This window comes from Sminthopsis crassicaudata, chromosome 2 (genome assembly GCF_048593235.1).
Source record: "Sminthopsis crassicaudata isolate SCR6 chromosome 2, ASM4859323v1, whole genome shotgun sequence".
Lineage (NCBI taxonomy): Eukaryota > Metazoa > Chordata > Mammalia > Dasyuromorphia > Dasyuridae > Sminthopsis > Sminthopsis crassicaudata.
The window spans coordinates 318,873,279-318,898,278 of NC_133618.1; the positions used below are offsets into that span (position 1 = coordinate 318,873,279).

The 25,000-nt window shown below is 35.3% G+C and overlaps 1 protein-coding gene across 1 annotated transcript in view; it reads right to left on the reverse strand.

Annotated features, from left to right (window-relative positions):
* TTC9 (tetratricopeptide repeat domain 9) overlaps nucleotides 1-25,000 on the reverse strand; it is a 50,158-nt gene that overhangs the window by 2,759 nt on the left and 22,399 nt on the right. The window contains exon 2 of the mRNA XM_074290141.1: nucleotides 13,452-13,634. Coding sequence (XP_074146242.1) covers nucleotides 13,452-13,634 — 183 coding nt within the window. The remainder of the gene's footprint in view (nucleotides 1-13,451; nucleotides 13,635-25,000) is intronic.

The window sequence follows — 25,000 nt, forward strand, 5'->3', positions numbered from 1 at the left end:
AAGTATTCTCTTGATAGTTTACTTGATCTATCATTGATTTTGCAAATTAATTTAGGTAGTTTATTGTAGTGGTGTAGCCCAACCATGGACAGTTAATATAGCTCCAATTATTTGTAACATTCATTATTTCTTTAAAGATTTAATTTCTATGTCCTTGTAGATTGAGTCCAAGATATTTTGTGAATTTTTTAAGTTATCTTGAATGGGACTTCTCTTTCCATTAGTTTTGTTTTAATTACACACTCAGCTCATTAATTCTCTATTTTTAATGTATATTTTCAGAAAAATAATTATTTCCTCTGAGGTCTGTTGGGGTGGCCTCTTGGAGATTTTGGAATGTTGTCTAATTACTTTCATTCTCTTTCATGGTTATTAATTTTTTATGTTTTGTTCTTTTGCCTAATCATTATGTATGATGTCATTAATAAATCTCTATTTTGGTCTATATCTGTTTTCTCCACTGATTGCTAGAGTTTATTACAAGTCTTGGCACAGTTTTAGGCTTTTTTAGCCTTCAGTTTCTATCAATATAACAAATATTACAACAATATGATAGCATTTATGTATTACCTAAATTAATTTGTAAATTTAGTAATAGACCAATTAAATTACCAAGAGAGTACTTTATAAAGCTAGACATAATGATGCTGCTAAAGCTTAAAACTGCACTAAGATAACCTGTATTTTTCTGCATTATGATATATAAAAGATATGTTTAGAATTTCTGCTTCTTTTACACTTTTAAATAATTTCTCTTTTTCTAGCATTCTTTTTTGCTCCCATCCGAAAGATGATGGTTTTTCAATTTTAACTTCTCTAACAATTTTTTTCTTTTCTGTTTATTTTTCTGTTAGATTATTATAGCTTGAAGAAAAAACACTAACATCTCTTAGAATTATTATATTATTGTCTATGGCTGCTTTAAATTTTAATTAACATCTTTTGTGAATTTAAATGTAATACCATTTGATACACATGCATTAGTAACAATATTATTTAATTTTGTATGGTTCTTTTAAACATAACGTAGTTTCTCTATTTCTCTTGGCATTTGGCATTGGTTTTATTTCTATATTTATCGTTGTGTCTCTGATGTGACTATAAAACTCTTGGGTTATTATTTTTGAAATCACATGATGTGGAGAAATTTTTGTCCTAGTCTCTTAATTTTATTCTATATGTTTATTTTGTTTATTTTGATGTGAACTTCTTTTATACAGAAGTGTTTGCTTTTGTTTTCTGATCCATTCTGCCACTCTCATTATAATAGAGTTCACATTTAGGCTTGTGTTTTTCTCCAATTATTTATTGTATACTGGCTTTATCTCTCTTTTAAATTCAGTACTTGACTTCATGACTAGTTTTGCTTATATTACCTTGAGGCTTTCCCCAGCTTTCACTATTTGCAGTAATGCAAGTTCCTTGAATTTATTTAAATTGATTATTTAAAATTTTTTTTTACTACTCATGTTTTGTGTTTTACCCATTAAAAATAGGTGGAAATTACCCAATTAATTAGTTTATCCAATTAAATGTGAAGTAGAAAATTAAATCTTTCTTCTTTTCCCTTTCACTTATTTACAATCTCTTATTTAAGCAGTATCCTTTTACTGCACCCCCTTTTAAGACATTTCCCTTTCTTTTGTCCTTCTTATTTCCTTTCCCTTCTTTTCGAGTATGAATTTTGTCAATCTATCCTTTTTTATCTTCTGTGTCCATAATGAGCTTAGACCTTCTGAATAATCAAATTTTAGCTTTCTCCTAACTTATTTCTATTTTATTACATTCATATACCTTACACTATTCTTCCTATTTTCTATCATATTTCACTCTTAGACCAACTGACCAGCTCTTTAAGGAGGCAGTGTCAAATGAAATAGATGATGTTTGTTGAGATTCACTCTGTATCCTAAAACATAAAGTCCTTGCCTTTACAACCTTCAAATCATCTCTCCTAAAGCCTTATTATCTCATGTCTAGTTCTATGTTTCCTTTTACCACTCCGGGTACTGGTTGTTGGAGGGGGGGGGGGACTCAAAAATCCTTTTTCCCCCGATAGCATGCAGGATGCAGTCCTGCATAACCTTTTATGAGAGAAGGTTGTATATAATGTGCTCATTCCTCTAAGATGAAATATTGCAACATTCCTTCCCCTCACCATTTTATTCATGAAAAGCCTCCTCACTTCACAACTCACCTTGATCTCTTCTATGAGGACTTGTGGGGTCTTTGGATTGAGAGAGTGAGAGAAAAGTTTTCTGAGAAGTTGAAAGGAGGGGTTCATGCACTCATTGTCAAAACAGAATGCAAATTGAAAGAATTAATTAATGTTGGTGATCCTGGCCAACAACCAGTCATGGCTAGTAGAAGCATATCTCCCTGTTTTCCTAATCATATCAGATACTAAATTATACTCATTGGCCTAAATTAAAATCTTGATGTCTTCTATATTCAGAATCTATTAGAAACTATCTTCTCTTGAATACCAGGATTAGAGGGCTTCCAAGGGGCCCAATTCTTTATTTTGTGAGGGTAAAATTCAAATGGATATGGCTTTGCCCACTGAAACAATGCCTGCAGGGAACTAAGTGAGATTTCCAGTACCTGAGAAAGCAGAGTGTTTGGGCTTTCCAAGTACTTGGTAGTTGTTTTCTGTACTTATTATGACTTCTATTTGTATACTCTGATTATTATTTAATGTTTATTTTCTTAGTGATTCTTTGCTGACAGGAAACATCATTTAGAGTAACCAGGTATGGCTGTCTGTTCTGAATGAAGCCCAGTCCATTATGCCAAGGTTAAATGACTAATGTCAAACGAAGTAAGCCAAATTCAAAAGGTGGGATGATTGCCCATAAATGGAGGGAATGATGAGGATGGAGAGATTCCCATGGATGAAAGTCAAAGTCAATAGTTAATTTTGACTGTCTAGTTCCATACTCACAGATCTCTCCACAAACTCCCATCATATTATCACGAGAAACAGAAATGAGAATCCTGCTAATTGGCAACCATAGAGAATGCTGCCCTGACTGGGCATTTCTGCCCCAGCTGGATACGGGATAAACATGGGTGAATGGCTTTCAATGCCACTAGTACTTAAACTAAAAAATCTTCGGGAGCTCCCTATCATCTAACAAGTATAGTTTAATCTTCTTTGCCTAGCATCTATGGGTCTTCTCAATTTGATATTACCTTAGTTTTCTAGTCTCATGTCTTATTGCAGAAGCAGCAAAATGATACAGTGGATAAAGATCTTGACCTGAGATCAGAAAGACCTGAGTAGCTATGTGACTCTGGCTAAGTCAATTCATTTCTGCTTTCTTTGTCTATAAAATGGGATTAATAATAATAGCATCTACCTCCCAGAATTTTTGTGAAAATCAAATGAGATAATATCTGTATATTGCTTTATAAATCTTTAAGTGCTATGTAAATGCTAACTACTATCATTATCATTATCATCATCATCATCATCATCATCATCATCATCATCATCACTTCCCTCCACATACTGCAGCCAAATTGGGCTACTCTTCTCTCCCTTGAAAATACAATGCATTTTCTTGATTCTATGTTCTTTGCCCACTCTAGTCCCTATGTCCTCTCTCCCTTTGCCTGTTGAATTCCTACCCATCTCTCAAAGTTTAATTTAAATGTTACTTTCTTCACAAAACTTTGCATGATACTTTTCATCTGAAATAATAATTTTTTCCCCTCAGCCTTACAAGTATTTTGTCTCACAATTTTCCATTGTACTTTTCACATGTACTTTATGATTGAATAAGATGGTATATGTTAAATGGTTTGTACATCTTAAAGCATTATAACTGCTAACTATTATTACAGGTGTTATTTTATTATTTCTCCAAATTCAGAATGTAAACTCTATGAGAGCAAGGACTATATCTCATCTAACAATAACAAGGATAACAACAACAACAACAACAACAACAACAACAACAACAACAATAACAATAACACAACAACAATGATGATGAGAACAATGATGATACATTTACTTTGTATTTATTATGGGCCAGGCACTCTGCTAAAGCTTTATAAATATTATTTAATTTTATCCTCAGAACAACTCTGGAAAGAAGATGCCATTATAACCCTCATTTACAGCTAGGGAAATGGAAGGAAACAGAGTTGTTTTTCTTAATTGAGTTACCCAATATCACACAACTAGTAAGTGTCTAAGGTCCCATTTGAATTCAGATTTTCTTTACCCTAAGCTCAATTCTAAGTTTTTTTTTTTTGTATAAACCCTAGCATCTAACAGTATTTTTTTTGCACACAATTACCAAATAAATGCTTACTAAATTAAACTTAATTGACTTCTATGCTTTTCAACAGGACAGTCTCCCAGGATTGCAGGGATCCCCTTTTTCAACTACAGAATTCATTGTAAGAAGAGTTAAATAAAGTTCTTGTGTCTCCTGACCTTTGTTTTTTGTGCTGAAGAAGGGAGAAGGCCAGCAATGCAGCTGGCCTGCCCTTGCCTCTGACCCCTGATCTCTCTTTGGCAGCTGTTTGCAGAGTTCACTTCTGTGAAATGAGGGGGTTGGACTATAGATCTCCTCAGTCTCCTTCAATTCTGACATTCAATGGCTCCACTAGGCATCCCTTTCAGAACAGAGGAAGCCTGTGTCAAGGAATTTCTGAATGCTCTTTATAAAAGTACTCACTCAGAACTGCAGCTATACTCTGGAGCATGAGGAAGACTGGGGATGACCAACAGTGGATGGCATGAGACTATACAGAAACACTCAGGGCTTGGCAAAAGACAGCTGAGGCCCTTGAGATTCCATGAAACTGATTATATTTTTACCCCTTTAACTTATTTCTAGCTTCCTTTCCTTTGGAAGAAAAGTCACTGTTTGGCCACACCTGAACTTTTTATCAGACCCCACTACAAAACACATTTTGCATCATATAGTTTATTAATTGAAAAGAGGATTGGTCTTTTGACTTTGATTTTCATTAGTGTGAAAATTTCATCCATCAAGGCAGGTGTCAACTTTTCCACAACTTATGTTCTTAAAGAGGTGTATCAGATACTAAGAAGCTAAGTGATTTATTGCCTGATAGCCAAGCTAATATTGCTCAAGTCAAAGCACCTGTGTTCAAATCTTATCTTTGACACTACTTGTAATACTTTGTCACTTCATCTCTCTGGGTAGCAGTTTCCTTGTCTATAAAATAAGGGGTTTGGACTAGAAAGACTCTTAAGGTCTCTTGCGTTCTTAGGTCTATGGATTGTGTCAGAAACCAGACTTGCATCCAGGTCTTCCTGATCCCAATGACTGTCTCTCTATCCACTGTGCTATGCTCTCTCTCTCACTTTATAGTATGATAGTAACATGGATGGTTTTATTCAACCAGATATTTTGTTGCCACTTTATTATATATTATATATATTACATTACATTATATCTATATATGTATGTTATATATATAATATAATATATAATGTCTTATAATATTATATGTATTTTCTTTATATGGTGAGCTTTGTCAAGGCCATGATGCTGTAAGTGAATACCCAATATCTTTAGCGTCCCAATCTACTTGATAACACCAAGATGGTGTTAAACATATTATTATAATTGATCTTTTGATTTGGTTTTTTCCCTCTGCATCACTTCATATAAGTTTTCACATTTGAGAAAGGGTAGAGAGTCATCTAAGGGAAAAACATAACCCAGACCCGGTGATTAAGGACTGAGTTGTAGATAGAAAGAAATCCTGAGAGCTCAGATGAACAATCCACCCAAGAGAGATGCCCCATTCAAGAGAAGCTGTGTGAGAACTCTACAAAGAAAGAAAAGATATCCAGCCCCTTCAGTACCAGAAGTTGTAAGCTGCCTTTCCCTTATGTGTATTCTACACATATGCTTCAATAATACTCTAAGTCAACTTTCCCTCAGGATAATATACTTAATTTGTAGAAAAATATAACCTGGAAAGAGAGAATATTTTATAACTATTGTTCTTGCTATACTGAGTAGATGCCTTTGCTAAGAGCTAATTAAGATATTTATTTTTGGCTGATCATAAAGGGGAAGCACACCAGTGAGAGCTTAAAAGGTTACAGTAATAGGATTACCCCTGGCACTTGAGAAAATTGTCATTCTTTGGATAACCAATCTATGAGTAAGTACAAGTTTGAGGAGTAACCAGAGTAGGGGCTACATTTACAAACTATATAATTTATCCTGTTTAGTTGAGAGGATCTCAGACCACAGGTACACTAGTGCCCTAAGATTTCCACTTTCTGCTAAATGCTGCTGCATGTTCCCTGATGAAAGGCTACTTGGGGCCAAGCCAGGCAACTTCCATCTGCCCCAAAACAACCACTTTCATTTGTACCAATCAACACATGACATCTTGCTGCCGGCTCGTTTCCTGTCTGGGATATGGAGGAGTTCCATTTCAAAGAAGAGCAAACCTCCCTTATCTCTCATCTCTTGCCAAACCAGTCTTTTGTGAGTAGAAAAGTGTTGCTCTCCACTCAACAATGAGGGTCATACCCTTCAGATCTCAGGGACTCCGGGGGTCATCATGCTAACTCCACTTCATACCTCTTTTCACCAGATTCTTTATTACCATTCCCCCCAATTCTCCCACTCCAAAGCTTCATCTTAACTTCCCACTGGCCCTTTCACTATACTCTCTGTTCCATATGCCTGTTCCATATGAAAAAATCTTCATCTTAAATCTATTCTTCCATTCCTTCTATCTACTAACTTACTAAATGACGTCTTTCTTCTGATGACATAGATTCCCTGGTCACCCTTTCCAATACTGATTTCATCTTTACTTATTCCCTATGGTTCACTGGTCAAGACAAGAGAGTTGTAGCCCTCCTTGTTTGTAATCTCTATTGCTACCTCCTTTATCACTCAGCAACCTCTCTTTTTTTGAGGTTTATTTTATTCATTTCTACCACCCAATCAAAAACCTGATAGCTACTATTTCCAGATCAGGTAATTCTCTAACTCTTCTTCCTTTCTCAAAAAGTTTGATAACTGGCTTGCACTTTTTCTTTTTACTCCAATGTTTGCTTTCATACTAGTGGTCTTCAACATACAGATTAATTCTCCATCAAATACTATAACCATTCAGTTCCTCAATCTGCTCACCTCCCATGAGTTACTTTTCCACCCCACTTCAGTCACATCCCCAAATGGTCATATCTTTGATGTTTCCCATCACGCCACATCCATGTTCAAGAATTCTGAAATTTCTTTATCCAACCCTAATCTATTGGTTTTTCATCTTTCCCTCTCATTTTCCTTATCAAACCCTATACTTTCTTCACCTATTCTTTCTTTACACTATAAGCTTCAATAACTTGAATCCTTAATTCTCTCTCCTAGACTATTTCCTTTATACTTACTAGCCACTCTCTCCACTTATCCCTATCTTTACTCCTAGGTAAAGCATTTTCACAGTCCCCTTTTCTTGCATCTCTATCTCCCTTATCTTATAGCTGGATCATTGCCATTATTTATTGCCTTTGAGTCTACACCTGTGCTGCTGAAAAAAGGAGAAAAAAATCACACAATCATTTTGGCTTGGTTCACTTACAAATTTATATTATACAACCTCAACTGGGCTTTCATTGCTGCTAGCAATTCTACTATACCTTTCTTATCAATTCACTATTCCATTTTCCACAGTGGCTCTTCCAAACTTCTTAATCCCACCTCAAATCTCCAATGGCTTCCCCTCTCTACCTCCAATCTCTTTTTTCCTTTTAGATGCCAATTTTATTTTTAAATAGTATTTTATTTTTCCAATTACACAGCTTTCAACATTCATTTTTGTACAATTTTGAATTCCAAATTTTCTTTTCTCCCTCTCTCTCTTATCTCCCCCCTTAAGACAGCAATAAATCTGATATACGTTTTCAATCACTTTAAACATATTTCCATATTAGTCATGTTGTGAAAGAAAACTCAGAACAAAAGGGAAAAACCACAAAAAAGAAAAAGCAAACATTAAAAAAAAGATGAAAATAGTATGCTTTGATTTGCATTCAGTCTCCATAGTTTTCTGTCTCTGGATGCAGAAGGAATTTCATCCCAAGTCCATTGGAATTGTCTTGGATCAATGGATTGCTGAGAAGAACTAAGTCTATTTTAATTGATCATCACATAATCTTGTTATTGTGTTCTGATTCTGCTTGCTTCACTCAGCATCAGTTCATGTCTTTTCAGGCTTTTCTGAAATCAGCCTGTTCATCATTTCTTATAGAACAATAATATCCAATTATATCCACATACCATAATTTATTCAGCCATTTCTCAGTCTACTCAATTTCCAATTTTTTGCCTGCACCAAAAACTCCTCCAATTAGAACCCTGTCTTATACATGGGGAAAAAAAAATCAAAACCATTCATTATGAGGTCTCTTTTCTCTTCCATTTCTTATCTCCTATCACTCAGGTGCCTTCTGTCTCTATTTCTTCCTTCATCCTTGCTTCATATGATAAACTGGCCTTAATCCTTTCCCAAGATTGTACTCTTTAATCTCTATTCATTCAAGCTATCCCATTCTGTCCTGTCTTCACCAACAGACCATCCCCTCTGTTACCTGACTATCACTTATTTTCAATCTCTCTTTCTCTATTGGCTCATTTCTTGCTGTCTAATGTACATTTGTAGAAATGTACATATGTACAAATGTACTTACCCTGAAAAAAAAAAAAAAAACTTCACTTGATCTTTCCATCCCTGATAAGTAATGTACTCTTATCTTTTCTCCATCTTTGTAGCTAAATTCTTTACATCTACAGTAAGTACCTCCACTTTCTCTTCTTACTTTTTATTAACCCTTTATAATCTGGTTTCTGAACTTATCATTCCACCAAAACTGCTCCCTCTAAAGTTACTAATGATCTCTTAGTTGTCAAATCCAGTGGTTTTTACTCATTGCTCATTTTCTCTTCCTCAGTACCCTTATCTTTCTGGGTTTTTGAGGCATTACTCACTCCTAGTTTTCCTCCAGCTTCCCTTCCACTCCTATCTTCTTTCCTGAATACTCTTTTAGATCATGGACTCTAACTTTGGTTAGATAACCTCAGGGCTCTATTTTGGGCCCTTTTTGCTTCTCTCCATATACTGCTTTACTTCACAATCCTATCAGCTCCTATGGATTTAATTATTATCTCTCTGCGGATTATTCTCAAGTCTACTGTTCCTGCTTTCTCTTTCTGCTGACTTTCAATCTTGAATCTCCAACTGTTTTTCATGCAGTTTAAAACTACTTATCCGCTAGACAGCTTAAATTCAAAAAAAAAAAAACAAAACTCACTGTCTTCTCCTTTAAACATTTTCCCCTTCCTACCTTCCTATGACTGTAGAAAATAACAGCATCCTCCCAGTTCCTCAAGCATGCAAACTGTTGGATTCTTCATTATCTCTCCCCACCCATATCCAAACTGTTGCCAAAACCTCTATTCAATATATTAATGCAACTGTTTCTCTGACACTGCCACCATTCCAGTGCAGATCCTCATGATCTCATGGTTGGACCATTTCAATAGCCTGCTGGTGGGTCAGTTTGCCTCAAATTTTTCCCTCCTTTAATCCATTTCCATCCAGCCACTGAAGTGATTTTCCTAAAATGCAGGTCTGATTGTATCAACCCTTACCGACATCCTTCCAGGAACAAATACAAAATGCTCTGTTTGAAATTCAAAATCCTTCATACCCTTGCTCCTTCCTACTCTTCCAATCTTCTTATACCTTATTTCCCAACATCTGCTCTTTGATCTAGGGCAGCTAGGTAGTGCAGTGGAAGTCCTGAAGTGAGAAAGATTGAGTTCAAATGAGTCCTCAGACACTTATTAGCTGTGTGATTCTGAGCAAATCACTTAACCTTGTTTGCCCCAGTTTCCTCATCTATAAAAGGAGCTGGAGAAGGAAAGGTATCACTCTAGTATCTCTGCCACAAAAACCCTAAATGAGACCATGAAGAGCTGATAACAGCTCTTTTTGACTTGGTAACGCTGGCCTCCTGTCATGAATAAGACACTCCATCTCTCAGCTCTCTGTAGCTTTTCCCCATGTCTGGCATGCTCTCTCTTTCTCTGACCACTCACTTCCTTGGCTTCCTTTAAGGCCCAACTAAAATCCCAGTTTCTACAAGAAGCTTTCCCTAACCCGTCTTAATTTCAGTGCCTCTTTTCATTATTTCCTATTTATACTGTGAATATTTGAATGCATGTTGTCTCCCCTATGAGATTGTAGTTTACTTGAGACCAATACTTAGTACTGAGTCTAGTACAAAAAAGGTGCTTATTAATTGCTTATTGATTAATTGACTGATTATCCATTTTCTAATTGTTGGGCACACAATTTGCTTCCAGTAAATTGTTATCCTAAATAATATGGATATTTTCATTTTCCCAGCCTTCTTTTTCAGGGGCCCCTCCTCATCAATAAGATGGGGAAAGGCTACGAGTCAGCACTATTCTGGATTCATGGCATTTTTTTTTCTTGTCTCTCACCCCTGCGACTTATTTGCTTGTCATGCTGACATTTTCTCTGTTGGCCTGGGTCTGTTTGGATTGTTCTGTATAATTGTCTTTAAATATAAATTCACAGAAGGCATGACTAACTTTATTGACTATGCAGGTCCCTATTCAATTAATTAGCGAATCCAATTGTAGTAACTGTAAAATGGACACATTTTATCTATTTAACTTCTTTTCCCTCTTGTTGCTTTGTCCTAGATTTCTTCACCACAGATACTGATCACTGACTATACCACCCAACTCAAACATGCTGATTATTGTTCTTCTTAGCCATAGCCTTTCCCCTGTCATGTGGTTTACTAAGTCACAGCAGGTTTGAAGGAGCAGCAGGACTGGTATGATGGGATTTTCATCCTATGTAAATATTGACTAGGTCAAATTCTGTTCTTCTAGATCTTTTAGGTCTAATTTTGATAACAAATGATCCATTTTCACTCTGTTCCACTTTTCTTTATTCTTTTTTTTTTAAGTTTTATTGATGCCTTTCATTTTAAAATCAGAGGCATTTTACCCATTTCTCCAAAAGAAACTATTCTTTGTGATAAAGAAAAAACAGTAAAGTAAACCATCTGAATCAGAAATCATGTATGACAATTTTATAAAATATCCTCCCCCACATCCCTATTATAAGAGAAATATATGCTTTACTATCACTTCTGCTCTTCCTTCAATTTGATTTTTTTCCATTACTCAGAATCTACCTTCTTTTTTGCTGTAACAGACACTGTTGTTTATTCATATACTTTGCATGGGGTCATACATATTTTCTTACTTTTCTCTGAATTCTTTGTCCTAATTTCTTATTGCATAATATTATTCTATTACATCCATACATTCGTTGCAAGTTATTTTCCAGTTATTCTCCAAATTATGGGTGCCCACTTTGTTTCCAATTCTTTGCTACTATAGTGCAACTATGCATCTTTTGGTGTATTCTGGACTTTAATTTTTGCCTTTAGTTTCCTTGAGGCATATGTCCAGGAGGGAGATTGCTAGGGTAAACTGAATGAGCAGTTTGTTCACTTTTATTATACAATTCCAAACTGAAATCAAGAAAAAGCAGACCACTCCATAGCTCTATTAACTGTGAATCAGTGTGCTTATATCTTTATATCTTCCCCCAACACTTACTGTTTTTATCTTTTTTCTTCTTTGCTAATTTGCATTATGAAAACTGAGTTGTTTTAATTTTCATTAATAAGACTATTAGTCATTGAATATATTTTTCTCATTTGTAATTTGTAACTCATTTTTAAAACTGTTTATAGACTTTGTCCACTTACCCATGTGGAAATGGCTCCTAGCTTTATATATTTGTATATTATGGATAGTATTCTGTGACATTTATGTGTTAGTCCCATATTGGTTATTTTTGTTTAAAAATTTTCTCATTTCTAGTTCCAGATCCATTGATTTTATTTATTCAAAATTTTTTTAGTTTTATATTCTCAAAACATATCCAGTTTATTTTTCATGAGTACCTCTGTTACTTGTTTGGTTAAGGGTTTTTATCCTTGCTGTAATTTATCTTGTTCTCTTCTGATTTTTTTTTATTATATGACCTTTTATATTCAAGATATGTATCAATATTGGGTATGCTATGATATGCATGTGCAAACTTGTGCTCTAAACCTAATTTCTGTCAAATGACTTTCTATCCTCCCCCCCAGAAATTATAGTCAAAAATCAGATCTTCCCAGGAATTTATATTCTTGGATTTATCAAATACAATTTTAAAAATTGCTGCTGTCTCTTGCTTACCTATTTCCAATTATTTATTTATCTAGTTAAAAACCATTTTCAAATAATTTTGATGACTACTACTTTATAATACAGTTGGAGGTTTGGTAATGCTATGTTCCTTTCCTTTGTTTCTTCTTGCTTCGTTTGGCATTTTAGATCTTTTGTTCTAAATGAATTCTAATTTTTTTCTGGATCTAAAAATAAGTATCAACTCAGTAATTTGATTGGTATAGAACTAAGCCATTAGTAATATTGTCATTCTGAACTCAGGTTTTCCTGACTTAATTAGTTTTCTCAGTTTCCTCATCTGCAGAATGATCTGGAAAAGGAAACAGCAAACCACTTCAGTATCTTTGCCTCCAAATGGGGTCATGAAGAGTCAGACACCACTGAAAATGGCTGAACAAATTGTCATTGTAATTATATTGACAAAGCCCATTCATAAGCAGTGAGTCTAAATGCTAGCTATTATCTCTCCCCAATTATTTGTCTCCCATTATTTCCATAAAAAGTATTTTGAGTTTGTATGTATAAGAATCTTGTATGCTTCTTGATAGATAATTTCCCTGACATTTTGTGTCCTTTGCCTTATCTGCTAAATTTTGTTATTGTGTTATAGAACTGAAGATGTTTTGTTTTGTGGGTTATTTTGTATACTACCATCTTGCTGGAGTTACTAATCATCTCAATTAGGCTTCTTCACTGATTCTATGGGATTTTCCAAGCACACTATCATGTCATCTGCAAATAAAGATAGTTTTGTCTCATCTTTGCTGATGTTTATACTTTATTCTCTAGTCTTATTGCTATAGCTAGTTTTTCTAGAATTATTTGAATTAATAATGGGGGATCATCTCTCACTTTCAGAAACCTATGGTAGCAAAGGGTATAGAATACTTAGAAGCTAGGTAATTGTCTGTTGTGTTGTAAGGATTATTCAGTGGATATGGAACACTTTAAGGGCTAAATAGTTTCTTTCTCTGTCCACAATATGGCACCCAAATTCTGACTATCCTTCATAAATATACATACTGCAAAGCTCCAAAGGCACAAACTAACCATTGTTACCACTTCATTATCTAGTCCTGAAAACAGGCCACTGTAACTTAAAAAAGTCCAGAAAAATCTGCTAGCTAATAAGAAACATTATCTTACCTGTTGGTTGCCGGGACCTTGCTTCTTTCAGGTAGTAGAGAGCCTTGTCATAGTCTCCCAGATGGTAAAAAGCCACTCCTGAACGGTAGAGGGCTTTAAAATTTTCCCCTTCTTTCTTCAGAACTTTAAGACAATATTCCTTGACTCTTTCATAATTCACCAGTTCAGCTTGGAGCAGACAGGCTATAGATATTGAAAGGGAAGAGGAGAGAAGGTTATGAACTGGAATAGAATAAAATATGAGCCCCCTTCAGAGAATTACAGAATTGGAGAGTTGGAATGGATTTAAGAAGTTGTCTACTCCAACCCACACACAAAGGAATTTTCCACATGTTATATTCACTAAGTGGCTTTTCCAGGCTCTGCTTAAAGCCCTCCAAAGAGAGGAGATCCACTATCTTCTGAACCAGTCCACCTGACTTTCAGACAGTTCTAATTATTGGGGGAAATTTCCTGACATCAAATCTAAATTAATTTATTTGAAAATGACTTTAATACTGCTAAGGAACAACCCAAACATGAAAAGATTCATAACTTGGCCATGAGATTTTGAGTTCTTTGGTCACATAAATCCATGAGATAAAGAAAAATAAAAAGTTCTCCATCTTGTATCACTTCTCTAATAATAGTGCTAGAATAGTAGAAAAAGCAATTGAGGATATTACAAATAACACAGATTTTAGTCTTTTTATAAACTAAACTTGTAGAGTTATTCTTTATTCCAATAAAGAGCTGACCTCACAATTAAGAAGATTGTCTGATACATACTGACTATGGAACCTTGGTCAAGTGGTGTAATTTCTTGGTTATCTAGGCAATTCTCTGATATTAAAAATTATAGAAAAGGTGCCAGCCTGTTTTGAAAAGAGGGAGTTTCTTTATATGGAAGTCTGTATATCAATGAAATCATAACATTAACTGCTGCTACTTTAAACATGAGATCTTTAATGACCAATAAATTGAGAAATTATTTGAAAAACTGAATCATATGAATATTCAACACCATGACTCAACATCACAAATATAAAACATACATATTCAATGCCATGAATATTCAATACAGGAAGACAAAAAGTTTTAGCTTATTTTAAGGATAGTTCAGAATTTTCTTAGAGAAACAAAAGGTTTGGTGGTGTTGGTTTCATCATGTACCCAATAAAACACACCATTTTATGATTTCATTTGGCTCCTTATATTGCTTATGATAAAACTCAAAGAGTGAATAAAAACACATGTCAAAAATTGTTTTAACATGTAATTGAGGGAAAATGAAATAATATTTTTAAAAACTACCAAGAAGAAGATCACAATTTATGTACCAAACTACATTGTAGTAATGAGGAGGTAAGGAAATTCTACAAAGAACTTGTTAGACTGCTTCAAACCAAGTCTATCTGTCTGTCTGTCTGTCTGTCTGTCTGTCTATCTATCTATCTATCTATCTATGTTAATACCTGGTAACATCAGTGCAAAAGTGAGTTCAGGAGAGAATAGTGATAAGTAAGTTGGAAAATATGGTTCACATTGGAGAAATGAAAGGCAGCTATCTCATAGACTACTAAGAAGTCTCACATTTATAAATTGTGATTACATTCCGGAACAGAGGTGGAAGTTAAACAAGTTACTTAACTCTTCTGGGACTCAGTTTCCTTGTCTATAAAGTAAGACTATATATTCTTGCCCTAAATTTAGTAATGGCGTAGAGAAAATAGCAGATCATGTAAAGAGGAGAATGAACTTAAAAAAAAGATACAGACCTAGTTTCCTAGAGATACACCTGCATATTAGAACTAGATTTAAAATACCTATAAAGGTGCTAGGCTTGGTGAACTGATAAAAAGCACAAAAAAATAAAAAGTGATCATATTAAAAGACTTTAAATGATTACTGATATAGAATTCATATGAGAATATGGACAGTCAGATCCTTGATGAGTTAGAATAAATGGCAAAATAAGCATCTAATTAGAAGAAAAACTAAAAATGACAAGAAAATATTGTATAATTGCAACCGCTTCAGCCTGCTCTATTCAAATTAGTCATTGACCTTGCTTATCATTATTTCTATTAAAAGTGTAACTATTATAAAGCAATCACCATGTCAAAGAAAGAATTTTAAAAAGTCTAGAAACTGATTCAGCTGGCAAATGAGATGGATGAAAGGGCACACACAAGGTAGTGAGGTATCAGGGGAAGATGCCCAGGAAGTAAAGTGAGTCATAGATGGAGCTTGCTTAGACACTCACCAAGCCATTCATCTTTTTCCTTACTCCTCTTTGTTCTTGCTCTCTCTGCAGCTTTTAATTCTAGGACCATTTCCCCCACTGGACATTTGCCCCTCCCTTGGCCTGTGTGACAAGCTCTCTCCTGATTTTCCTATGAAACTGAAGACTCTTTCTCAGCCTCTTTTGATGTAGCATATTATCATCCATCTTCTATGACCTTAGTACAGGTATTAACCACAACTCTATTCTGGACCCTATTTTTCCCCTCCTCAGAGAGATCTGATTAGATTTTCTATCCAGCTACCTCTTTTTCTCTTGTTACTCCACTTTAAAAGATGGATCACCAAAGACCATGCCTGGGAGGAACTAGACCACTCATTCTGGCATTATCTGGAGGATGCAGCCTCTTCTTGATGTCTGCCATTTTCTGCTCTGTCATCATACCCCACTTTTCCACCTCATGTTCTGAAAACCATTATTATGTCAACATTTTTATTGCTTCTGAAAAGGGTGCATTAATTGACTACCAAATTGTTCCATTCACCATCTTTGGGACTATTTTGCTGGGCCACCAATGTTCCATATGTGTTATCTCTTCCATTAGAGTGTAAGGTCTTTGAAGGAAGAGAATCTTTTGGTTTACTTGTATATTTTCTGCATTTGTATTTACAGCATAGTACGGTGCTTGGCACACAGTAAGCTCTTAATAAATGCTTTTTATTTATTAATTTCAAAGATGATTTCTACTTAGATGACTCCAAAATCTCCACATTGATTTTAAAAACTCCACATTGATATCTAACCTTTTTTCTGAACTCTAGACATAGATCACCAATTATGCATTGGATCCTCCTTGAAGTAAGGTATCTCAAATTCTACATATCTAAAGCCAGAATTCACCACTCCCCAATATGCTCCTCCTTCAAATCCTCTTATTACTTCTGAGGGCTCCAACATCCTCTCAGGTACATAGAGTTTTCTTCTAATTGTTCTAATTAAAATCTAATTCTTGACTTTAGTTTTTCTTCAAATTAAATGCTGATTTTGCTATTTATTATTTATCTACCTATGATCATTTCTCAAATCTTGCCAATTTTAACTCTAAAGCATCTACCTTAATCACACCCTTCATTCCAATCACAGTGCTCCCAACTAGGTCAGGCTTCCATCACCTCTTGCTTAGACTAAAAAATTAGTCTAACAAGATTCCCTGCTTCTAAGTTCCCCTTTCTCCAATCCATTCTCCAAAAATCTTTCAAAATAATATTCCTAAAACACAAATCTAACCATGTCACTCCTCTACTTAAAAAACTTGAGTGGTTCCTTAATACCAATAGGATAAAAATATAAAATTCTTAGCTTGGTATTTAAGATCCTCCTCAATCTAGCTCTCATATACCTTTGAAAACTTATTTCATAGAACTTTCTTTCTTGAATACTGCATACTTATGAAAATACTATATTAGTCATTCCCAGATCTTGTTGTCAAATCTTGTTTCCAGAAGTTTATATTCACTAGGCCTGGGATGTATGTTCTCCTTTTCTCCACCACCAAGCACCTCATTTTCCTTCAAAGTTCAGTTCATGTACCATATCAAATATCATGGGACTTTCCCTTTTACCTTTAATTGTTAGAGTGTACAGACTACTGCGCTAAGTACTTTGGGAAAAGAGAAAATAAATAAAAGATAGTTCTTGGTTCTTGAGATATGGGAATATAAGTGACTAACAAAGGAAATTATGACCCATTCATATTAGCTGACCATTTCTCTCCCTGACCTTGCTAGATAGGTCCACAAGGTCTGGGAAACTGTGATTTCTGAGATAGCAACAAATTATTGAATCAGAGACAACCCATCAATTTTTTTATATTATATTTATATATTTCCATTTATATATATCCATGTTGTACATTCCTTATAGTACTAGTAATAATAGTGATAATAACGAAGATATAGCTAGCATTTATGGAGCATTTTAGGATTTGAAAGATATTTTACATGCATTTTCTCATTTTATCCTCATAGCAATCTTTGGATATAGGTGCTATTATTACCCCCATTTTATAGATGAGGAGATTGAAGGAAGTAGAATTTAAGAGACTTGCCTAGAGTTACACTTCCAAGAAGTGTTGTTCAGTTGTTTCCAATTCTTTATGACCTTATTTGTGGTTTTTCTTAGCAGAAATATTGGAACAGTTTGCCATATCCTTCTCCAGCTCATTTTACAAATGAAGAAACTGAGGCAAACATAGTTAAGGGGCTTGGCCATGGTCACACAACTGGTAAGTGTCTGAAGCTAGATTTGAATTCAAGTCTTCCTAACTCCAAGCTCAGCATTCTATCCATCATGCTACCCAACTGTCCTAGAAAGTTCCCTAAGGCTGAACATAAATTCAAATTTTCCTAATTCCAGCTCCATCCAGCCTATCCACTGGATCACTCAGCTATCAGCAGAACTCTCCTTAGTAGAATGACAGCTCCCTAAGGCTAGGCAATGTTTTATTTTTGTTTTTATATCCTTGGCACTTAACTGTGGTACCCTAATAGACATTTAACAAATGTTTGTTGAATGGAGTCAATAGATATGAAAGGTTGTGGTGGGGGGAAGGTAGGAATGGTATTAACAATAACATCAGGCTAGGCGGGATAAGTTTGAAGAAAGGTGACTGTTATTTGTCCTTCTTTCTCCAAGGGGACCATGACATCAGAGAGGTGATGTCATAACATGCATGAAAATTGGAGATAGATGAGGGGGACTGGGCAAGGTCACTTGTCTCACTTTTTCCTCCAGAGCCATCTAGGTCTAGTGTCAAGATGTAGCTCAGGAAGACTAGAGATGGCTCTGGATGTAATGGGAGACCTCAGCCTTTTTTAAGCTAACGTTTTCAACATGTCTCAATTTGACCAAAGTCACACTCATTCAGTGATTAAGGCTAGGTACCAAGTGGGGCAAAGAATCTCCACTTTTACCTAGTCCAAAAAAAATCTAAATAAATGAATAAATGAATCTGGAAGGAAAAGATCCTCAGGGTTTCTGACCAAAGCAGAAATGATTGTTATTAACATTCAATTGGAGTCAGTCTAATTTGATTGTTCACAGATTACATGAAAAAGGAATAGTGTGAGATTAATAAATGACAAATGGTAGTAACCCTGAAGCCAGATAAAGGGCCAGGTTTAGTGTCAGGAAGACTCATCCTCCTGAGTTCAAATCTGACACTTACTAGTGGTATGACTTGAGGAACATTTGCTCAGTTTCCTCATTTGTACAATGAACTGGAAAAATCTTTGCAAAAACAAAACAAAACAAAACAAAAAACCTAAATGGGGTTATGACAACTCTGACATAGCTAAAAAACAACTGAAAAAATGGTAGAAAATGAGCGATTTTTGCCTTAAGAATCTCCCTGATAGCTCTATAGTCTTTCCTCCATTAGAATAATCATTCAATTAATTATTAAATACTGGAAGGTGCAGAGCACTCTGCTAGGGATTTTAGGAGTTGAGAAAATAAATAAAGGGTATAATTCTTGGTTTTTTTGAGAAATGGATGGGAACATAAGAAGCTGATATAGGAAATTATGGCCTATACATGTGAACTGAGCCAACTCCTCTCTCTGACCTTGCTTCAGGCCTACACTGAGAAATTGTGACTTTTGAGACAGTAACAAATTGTTGCACTAGATACTAAAAAAAGTTCTTTTAAAGTCCTACACAGCCAGACCCAACCTATTTTCCCATCCTCCTTAAGTGTTATTTTTCCCTTGTATATATGACACAATTAAATTGACTTTTCTCTCTTTTTACATAGAACTCCCCAGCTCCCCTTTTTGCTTTGGCATTGGCCATGCCCCAAGACTGGACTTCACTTGTTCCTCACCTCAACCTCAGAGTCCTTCTCTTCCTTTAAGGTCTGACATAATCTTCCCCCCAAACCCACTCCCAGCCTCTTGAAGCCTTGCCTGATTCCCACTACCCCTCGCCCAACTGCTAATGCCCTTCCTTTCAAACCATCTTGTATATATTTGTATTTATTCACTTTATATTTATGCTATATATGTGTATATGTGTGCATTTTGTAAATCTAGATTTTTGTTTATATATATGTATATCCATGTATGTATATATCAATGCACTTGTCTTATTCATTGGACTATAAGGCCCTCCTTTTTATTCTTTGAACTTATATCCCCACAGTGTCTTAATATTTTTAGATAACTAGGTGGCTCAGTAAATAGAGCTCTGAGCCTGAAGTCAGGAAAATCTGCGTTCAAATTCAGCCTTAGACATTTACTATTTATGTGACCTTGAGTACATCATTTAACCTGTGTTTGCCTTAATTCGATAGAGAAGGAAATGACAAACCACTCTCAGATCCTGTGGACCTACAGCAAATCACTCCAGTCTTTGTCAAGAAAATCCTGGTCACAAAGAGTCACACATGATTGAACAACAATGAATAAATACTTGTTAATTGATGTCTCCTGGAAAGGTCTGACTTGAATCCTGCCAATTCAGATACGTTCCCAGTCATCAGGAATGTGGCAATGTATTCATTCAGAAAGAACAAACCTTTCATTGAGTGGTTTGTAGCTGACAAGTTTTGGATGAAAGAAAACCTTCCCATGCAATGTTTGGGAGCCACAAACTAAGCTCTCTGAAGTTGAATACCTGAGGGCAAGAAAACTAGGAAGAGGAAGAGAATGGGAAAGGATGCAAGGAACTGGCTAGTCAGGTTCACTGGAAAGGAAGGCAGGAAAGTCAATAGGAGTACAAACACTTGTCAAGAAGTTCACTTAATACTTTTATTTTATTTTTCTCTTTATGCTCATGTCTCCATTTTTGCCAAGAAAGGACCTCTAGGAGGATCAATTTAATTTCAGGAGCAAACTGTTAACATTGTGGGTGGCCTGTTAGTCAACACCACAAACTTTTTCCAGTCAAAGGGATGACATTCCAAGGAGTCTGTTAAGAAGGAGATAGCGGAGTCCTTTCCTCCCTGGCTCAGTGACTAGTCCTCTGTGAGGTCACCAAGCCCAATCTCTTTTTTTTCCCCCCAAGGAATTGGAGAGATTAATTCTTAGGGAGATAAAAGCAAGATTAAAAAATCTTAGAGCTAGTGTTTTAGCAACAGAGTCGCCAAATGGAAATAGCATCAGTGTTCAAATTTCCTTCAGGGAAGGAGTGTAGTTTTAGTGCAGTTTGGGTCCTGATCAATTGAGTTCTCCCCAAAATTTGGATATGTGAATAGATTTCATTGAATGTGGATGAGGGAAAATTGTATCTTTTTTTTTAATATCATCTGTTTTTTTTTTTTTTTTAGTAATTTTAGTATTTTATATATTTTTTGTATTTAAAATATTATTCTAAGAAAGTAGACTTGAATGGATTACAAAAAGGATAGCTAAAATGGTTAAGAACCCTGGTATTTTAAAAAATTAATAATATTTTATTTTTCCAAATACATACAAAGAGAGTTTTCAACATTCACCTTTGCAAAATCTTGTTCCAAATTTTTTTCTCTCTCTCCTCTCCTCTCCTCTCCCCTCCCCAAGACAGCAAGCAATCCAAGATAGGTTAAATATTTGCAATTCTTCTAAACATAATTTCACATTCATCATGCTGTGCAAAAAATCAGATCAAAAGGAAAAAACAACCACAAGGTGAAAATACTATGCTTTGATGCACATTCAGTATCCATAGTTCTCTCTCTGGATGCAGATAACTTTCTATCACAAGTCTTTTAGAATTGCCTTGAATCTTGTTGTTACTGTGTATAATGTTTTTTTTTAAGAACCCTAGTCTTAAGAAAAGATGTTAAAGGTATCTGGGTGATATATAGCAAAGCTTCTTAAATTTTGGGTCATGACTCCATATGGGATCACAGAATTATGATTTATTATCAATCAATGTTTTGTCCTAACTTATATATCTATATACCTGGGGTCACATACAAATTTCTCAACAAAAAGGGGTTGTAACCCAAAATTATTTTTATCAGATTTCACTAGCTGTATTATTGTATACAAGTCACTTAACCTTGCTCATTTTCCTTATCTAGAAAGATTAATTCAATGGCCTTGATAGTTTCTTCCAGCTCCAAATCTGTCATCTTGGGGAGTATAAAGAAGTTATCTCTTTATAAAATATGAGAGACAAGGGTAGGTACTTCTGGAGGAGATTCTTTGAGGCTTCACATTCCTCAACTGGAGAAAAATTAAATTATGTATATTTTCAGTCTATCACTGATCTGTGTTCTGATAAATTTCTTCACCAGTTAGACCAGTTTCTTTGAAATTATTTTTGATATTTATGTGCTGGTATTTGTTGATATCAGTATTTCCATAACAAATATGGAAATTAAGGGAAGCAAAATGAACATTAAACATCTCTATAATACTATGAAGGATCATCCATGTTAATATTTCAAGATTTTACTTTGCAGATCTGTACTGTTGGTATGCGGCTTGATAGCTTGTCTGAATGCTTTATGTACATTGGATAGCATTTTCCTGATGGCCTAGAAATCATAAATAGTCAACTTTGTACATAGAATAAGGCTCTTCTGATGACCTATAAATCATAAATAGTCAACTTTGCACATAGGATAATATTTTTATGATGACCTAGAAATCATAAATAGTCAACTTCAAGTGCTTAATGCCTTTCTGTGAGTCTCACATCTTTTGGGAACTTTTCTGAGTTCGATTTCTTTTTAAGCTAGTCTGCTTATCTTGGTAGTAAAGGAGGGTATCCTTTTGGAATGCCCTATGTGTTACAAAGAACCATGGGAAAGATGTCAGGTGCGCAAATATGTTGCAAAGACCCCAAGAAAATTTCACCTAGGAAGGTAAGAAGGTGATTTCCAGTCCACCACAAGTCCTTTGTTGGAAGCTCTGTTGAGAGAAGACTTTCCCTCTAGAAGGGGAAGCTCAATTTTTCTCCTAATAATTGTCTTTGGTTTAGGCAGACTTTTGAAAGCATGAAAACAAGTGGAAACCTATGGGAATTTGGAAATGGTATTTTAGTTGTATAATCATATATTTGGGAGTGTTTGTGTGTGATCTCTAGTCCCATCAGCTCTGGTGGAGGATTATTAATTTTTAGACCATCCAAAAACTGATACTTTTTTTTTTTTTTTTTTAGCACAAATCACTGGGTGACAACCTTCCCCACAGATTCACCTTCTACTCCTAATATTCTATGAACTATAACGTAAGAATCCCTAACCAGAGAATTTGCCTCCAATAGGTATGTGATTAGCTCAAAGCAAAGACATTTACTAAATAGTATAGTATTGATGATTATCATTTTCTGACATTTGATATCTCAAAGGCAGCAGCATCCTTCCTATTCATTATGTTGAGATGGTCTGTATTTGCTGTGATCCTCACTAGTGCAGGGGCAAGTGATCAAAGAAGTCTTATGAGTTTTGTGTACAGTACATAATGAGCATAGGCAAAGCTACTAGCAATTCAAAGTAAATTTCTAATAGTCAGATATAGACACAAGAAGGACATTAATGAGAGTTGTAAAGGGATTTGATATTATGATATGTAAAGAACAGCTGGAGGATATTTGACCTGGAACAAAGAGAAAATGCTTTGGATTAAGGTAGAGGGGAGGAACATGAATGTGAACTTCAGATATTTCAAGGATTGCCATCTCTAGGGTGGAGGCTGGGGAAGGTAAGGGAAAAAAAAGAATGTACATAATTTGTATAATAAATGTACATCTATTATATATTAAGAGCTGTACATAATAGGTTTGCAGTTTCATATGCAATCATCTATTATTCTATTTTATTAAGGAAATGCTTATTTTATTTCATGAACTTCAAATAAAATAAATAAAAAAAATTTCCAGGATGTTTTTCTATCAATTTTTAAAGGCAGATTTTGGCTCATTAAGAGAGAAACTATTTAACAATTAAAACTTTTTTTTTTTAACAACAGAATGAGGGAGGGGGGGATCAAACTCATTGTTGAAGGCCTTCAAGTTGAAGTTGGAAGACTACTTCAAAAATGTTATAAAGATCCTACTTCAGATAAGTTGGACTAACAAGCTAAGGCCTGGGAGGGCTGCCTGTTTTTGTAAAGCCAGAGAGCTAAGAATGTTTTTTTTTTTTTTTTTTTACATTTTAAAGTATTGTACAATAAAGCTTTATTAGCAAATTTAAAAGTCATTTTTTTCTCAGAAGCCTTACAAAAATAGGCAGCTGGCCTGGCCTGCTGGTTGCCAATCCCTGGACTAGACTGCTGAGGCCTCTTCCAATTCTGTGATTCTGTGTAACAGGTTTATTTAATACCTGATAATGAATGGATTTTGAAGTGCCAGAGTGAATCCACATTATATAAAATCAATAGGACATAGGGCAGCTGGGAAGGAATGGGGGAGAGAGGATGAAATGATGGTGACTCAAGAAAAAGTCTTGAGTAAGATTTATTTGCTCTGTTTCTTCTTCCTCAGGCAAATACTAACATACCGCTCAGTTTTCAAACATCTCTACACCAATGAACTGTCCTGTTTATATAAAGATTTGACTCCAAAGAACCTTCCAGATAGATCCTTCTGCTTTTGTTTATCCAACTATTGGCACAAACTATTTTCATTGGAGCCACATAAATTCATATTATTTGCCTGAAACAGTTTCCAAGTCTAGAATAGATGCTTGGCAAGGTGGGTGGCATTAATTCCAATTTACAGATAAGGAAACTGAGATAGACACAGAGAGATTAAATGACTTGGGAGTCACACAGTGAGTTAATACTTAGATCTATCTAAACAATCCTCTTATCTAGGTAGATGCATTTTTCCAGTAAGAAAATGGGGTTATCTCTATGGGGGTTAGAGGCAGCAGGGAGGGAGAAGAGAAATGATTGAATGTTGAATGTTCAGCAGGTAGAAAGAAGTAATAGGGATCTGGGCCAATTCCTTCCTAATCAAATCCAGATCAAACTTAGCCTGTGAGTCAACAGTTGGGGGAAGGAGAGAGGGAACTTTCTAGCTGGTAGCCCTGCTCAGTTTCCTGCAGTCTCACCATCCAGCTGTTGTCTTTCATCTCCTTACATCACCAGCTACAGATTCTGATCAGAATTTAGCTGTCAGACAGAGAGCCTTCTGGATGGTGCCTGAGGCCAGCCAGAAGTCCCCTGGGCTCCTTGCCACTCTTTCCCCTCCCCCTTTGTCTCCCTCACCTCCCATCAGTTCTATTGACCCAGCAGAGCTCAGAGCTCTAAAAGTCAGTTTGTGTGAGGGAAAATAAGCAGCTCTGGCTCCATTCTCCTTAGCAGGAGCCCTTAATGCAGAAGAAAAAAATTTTA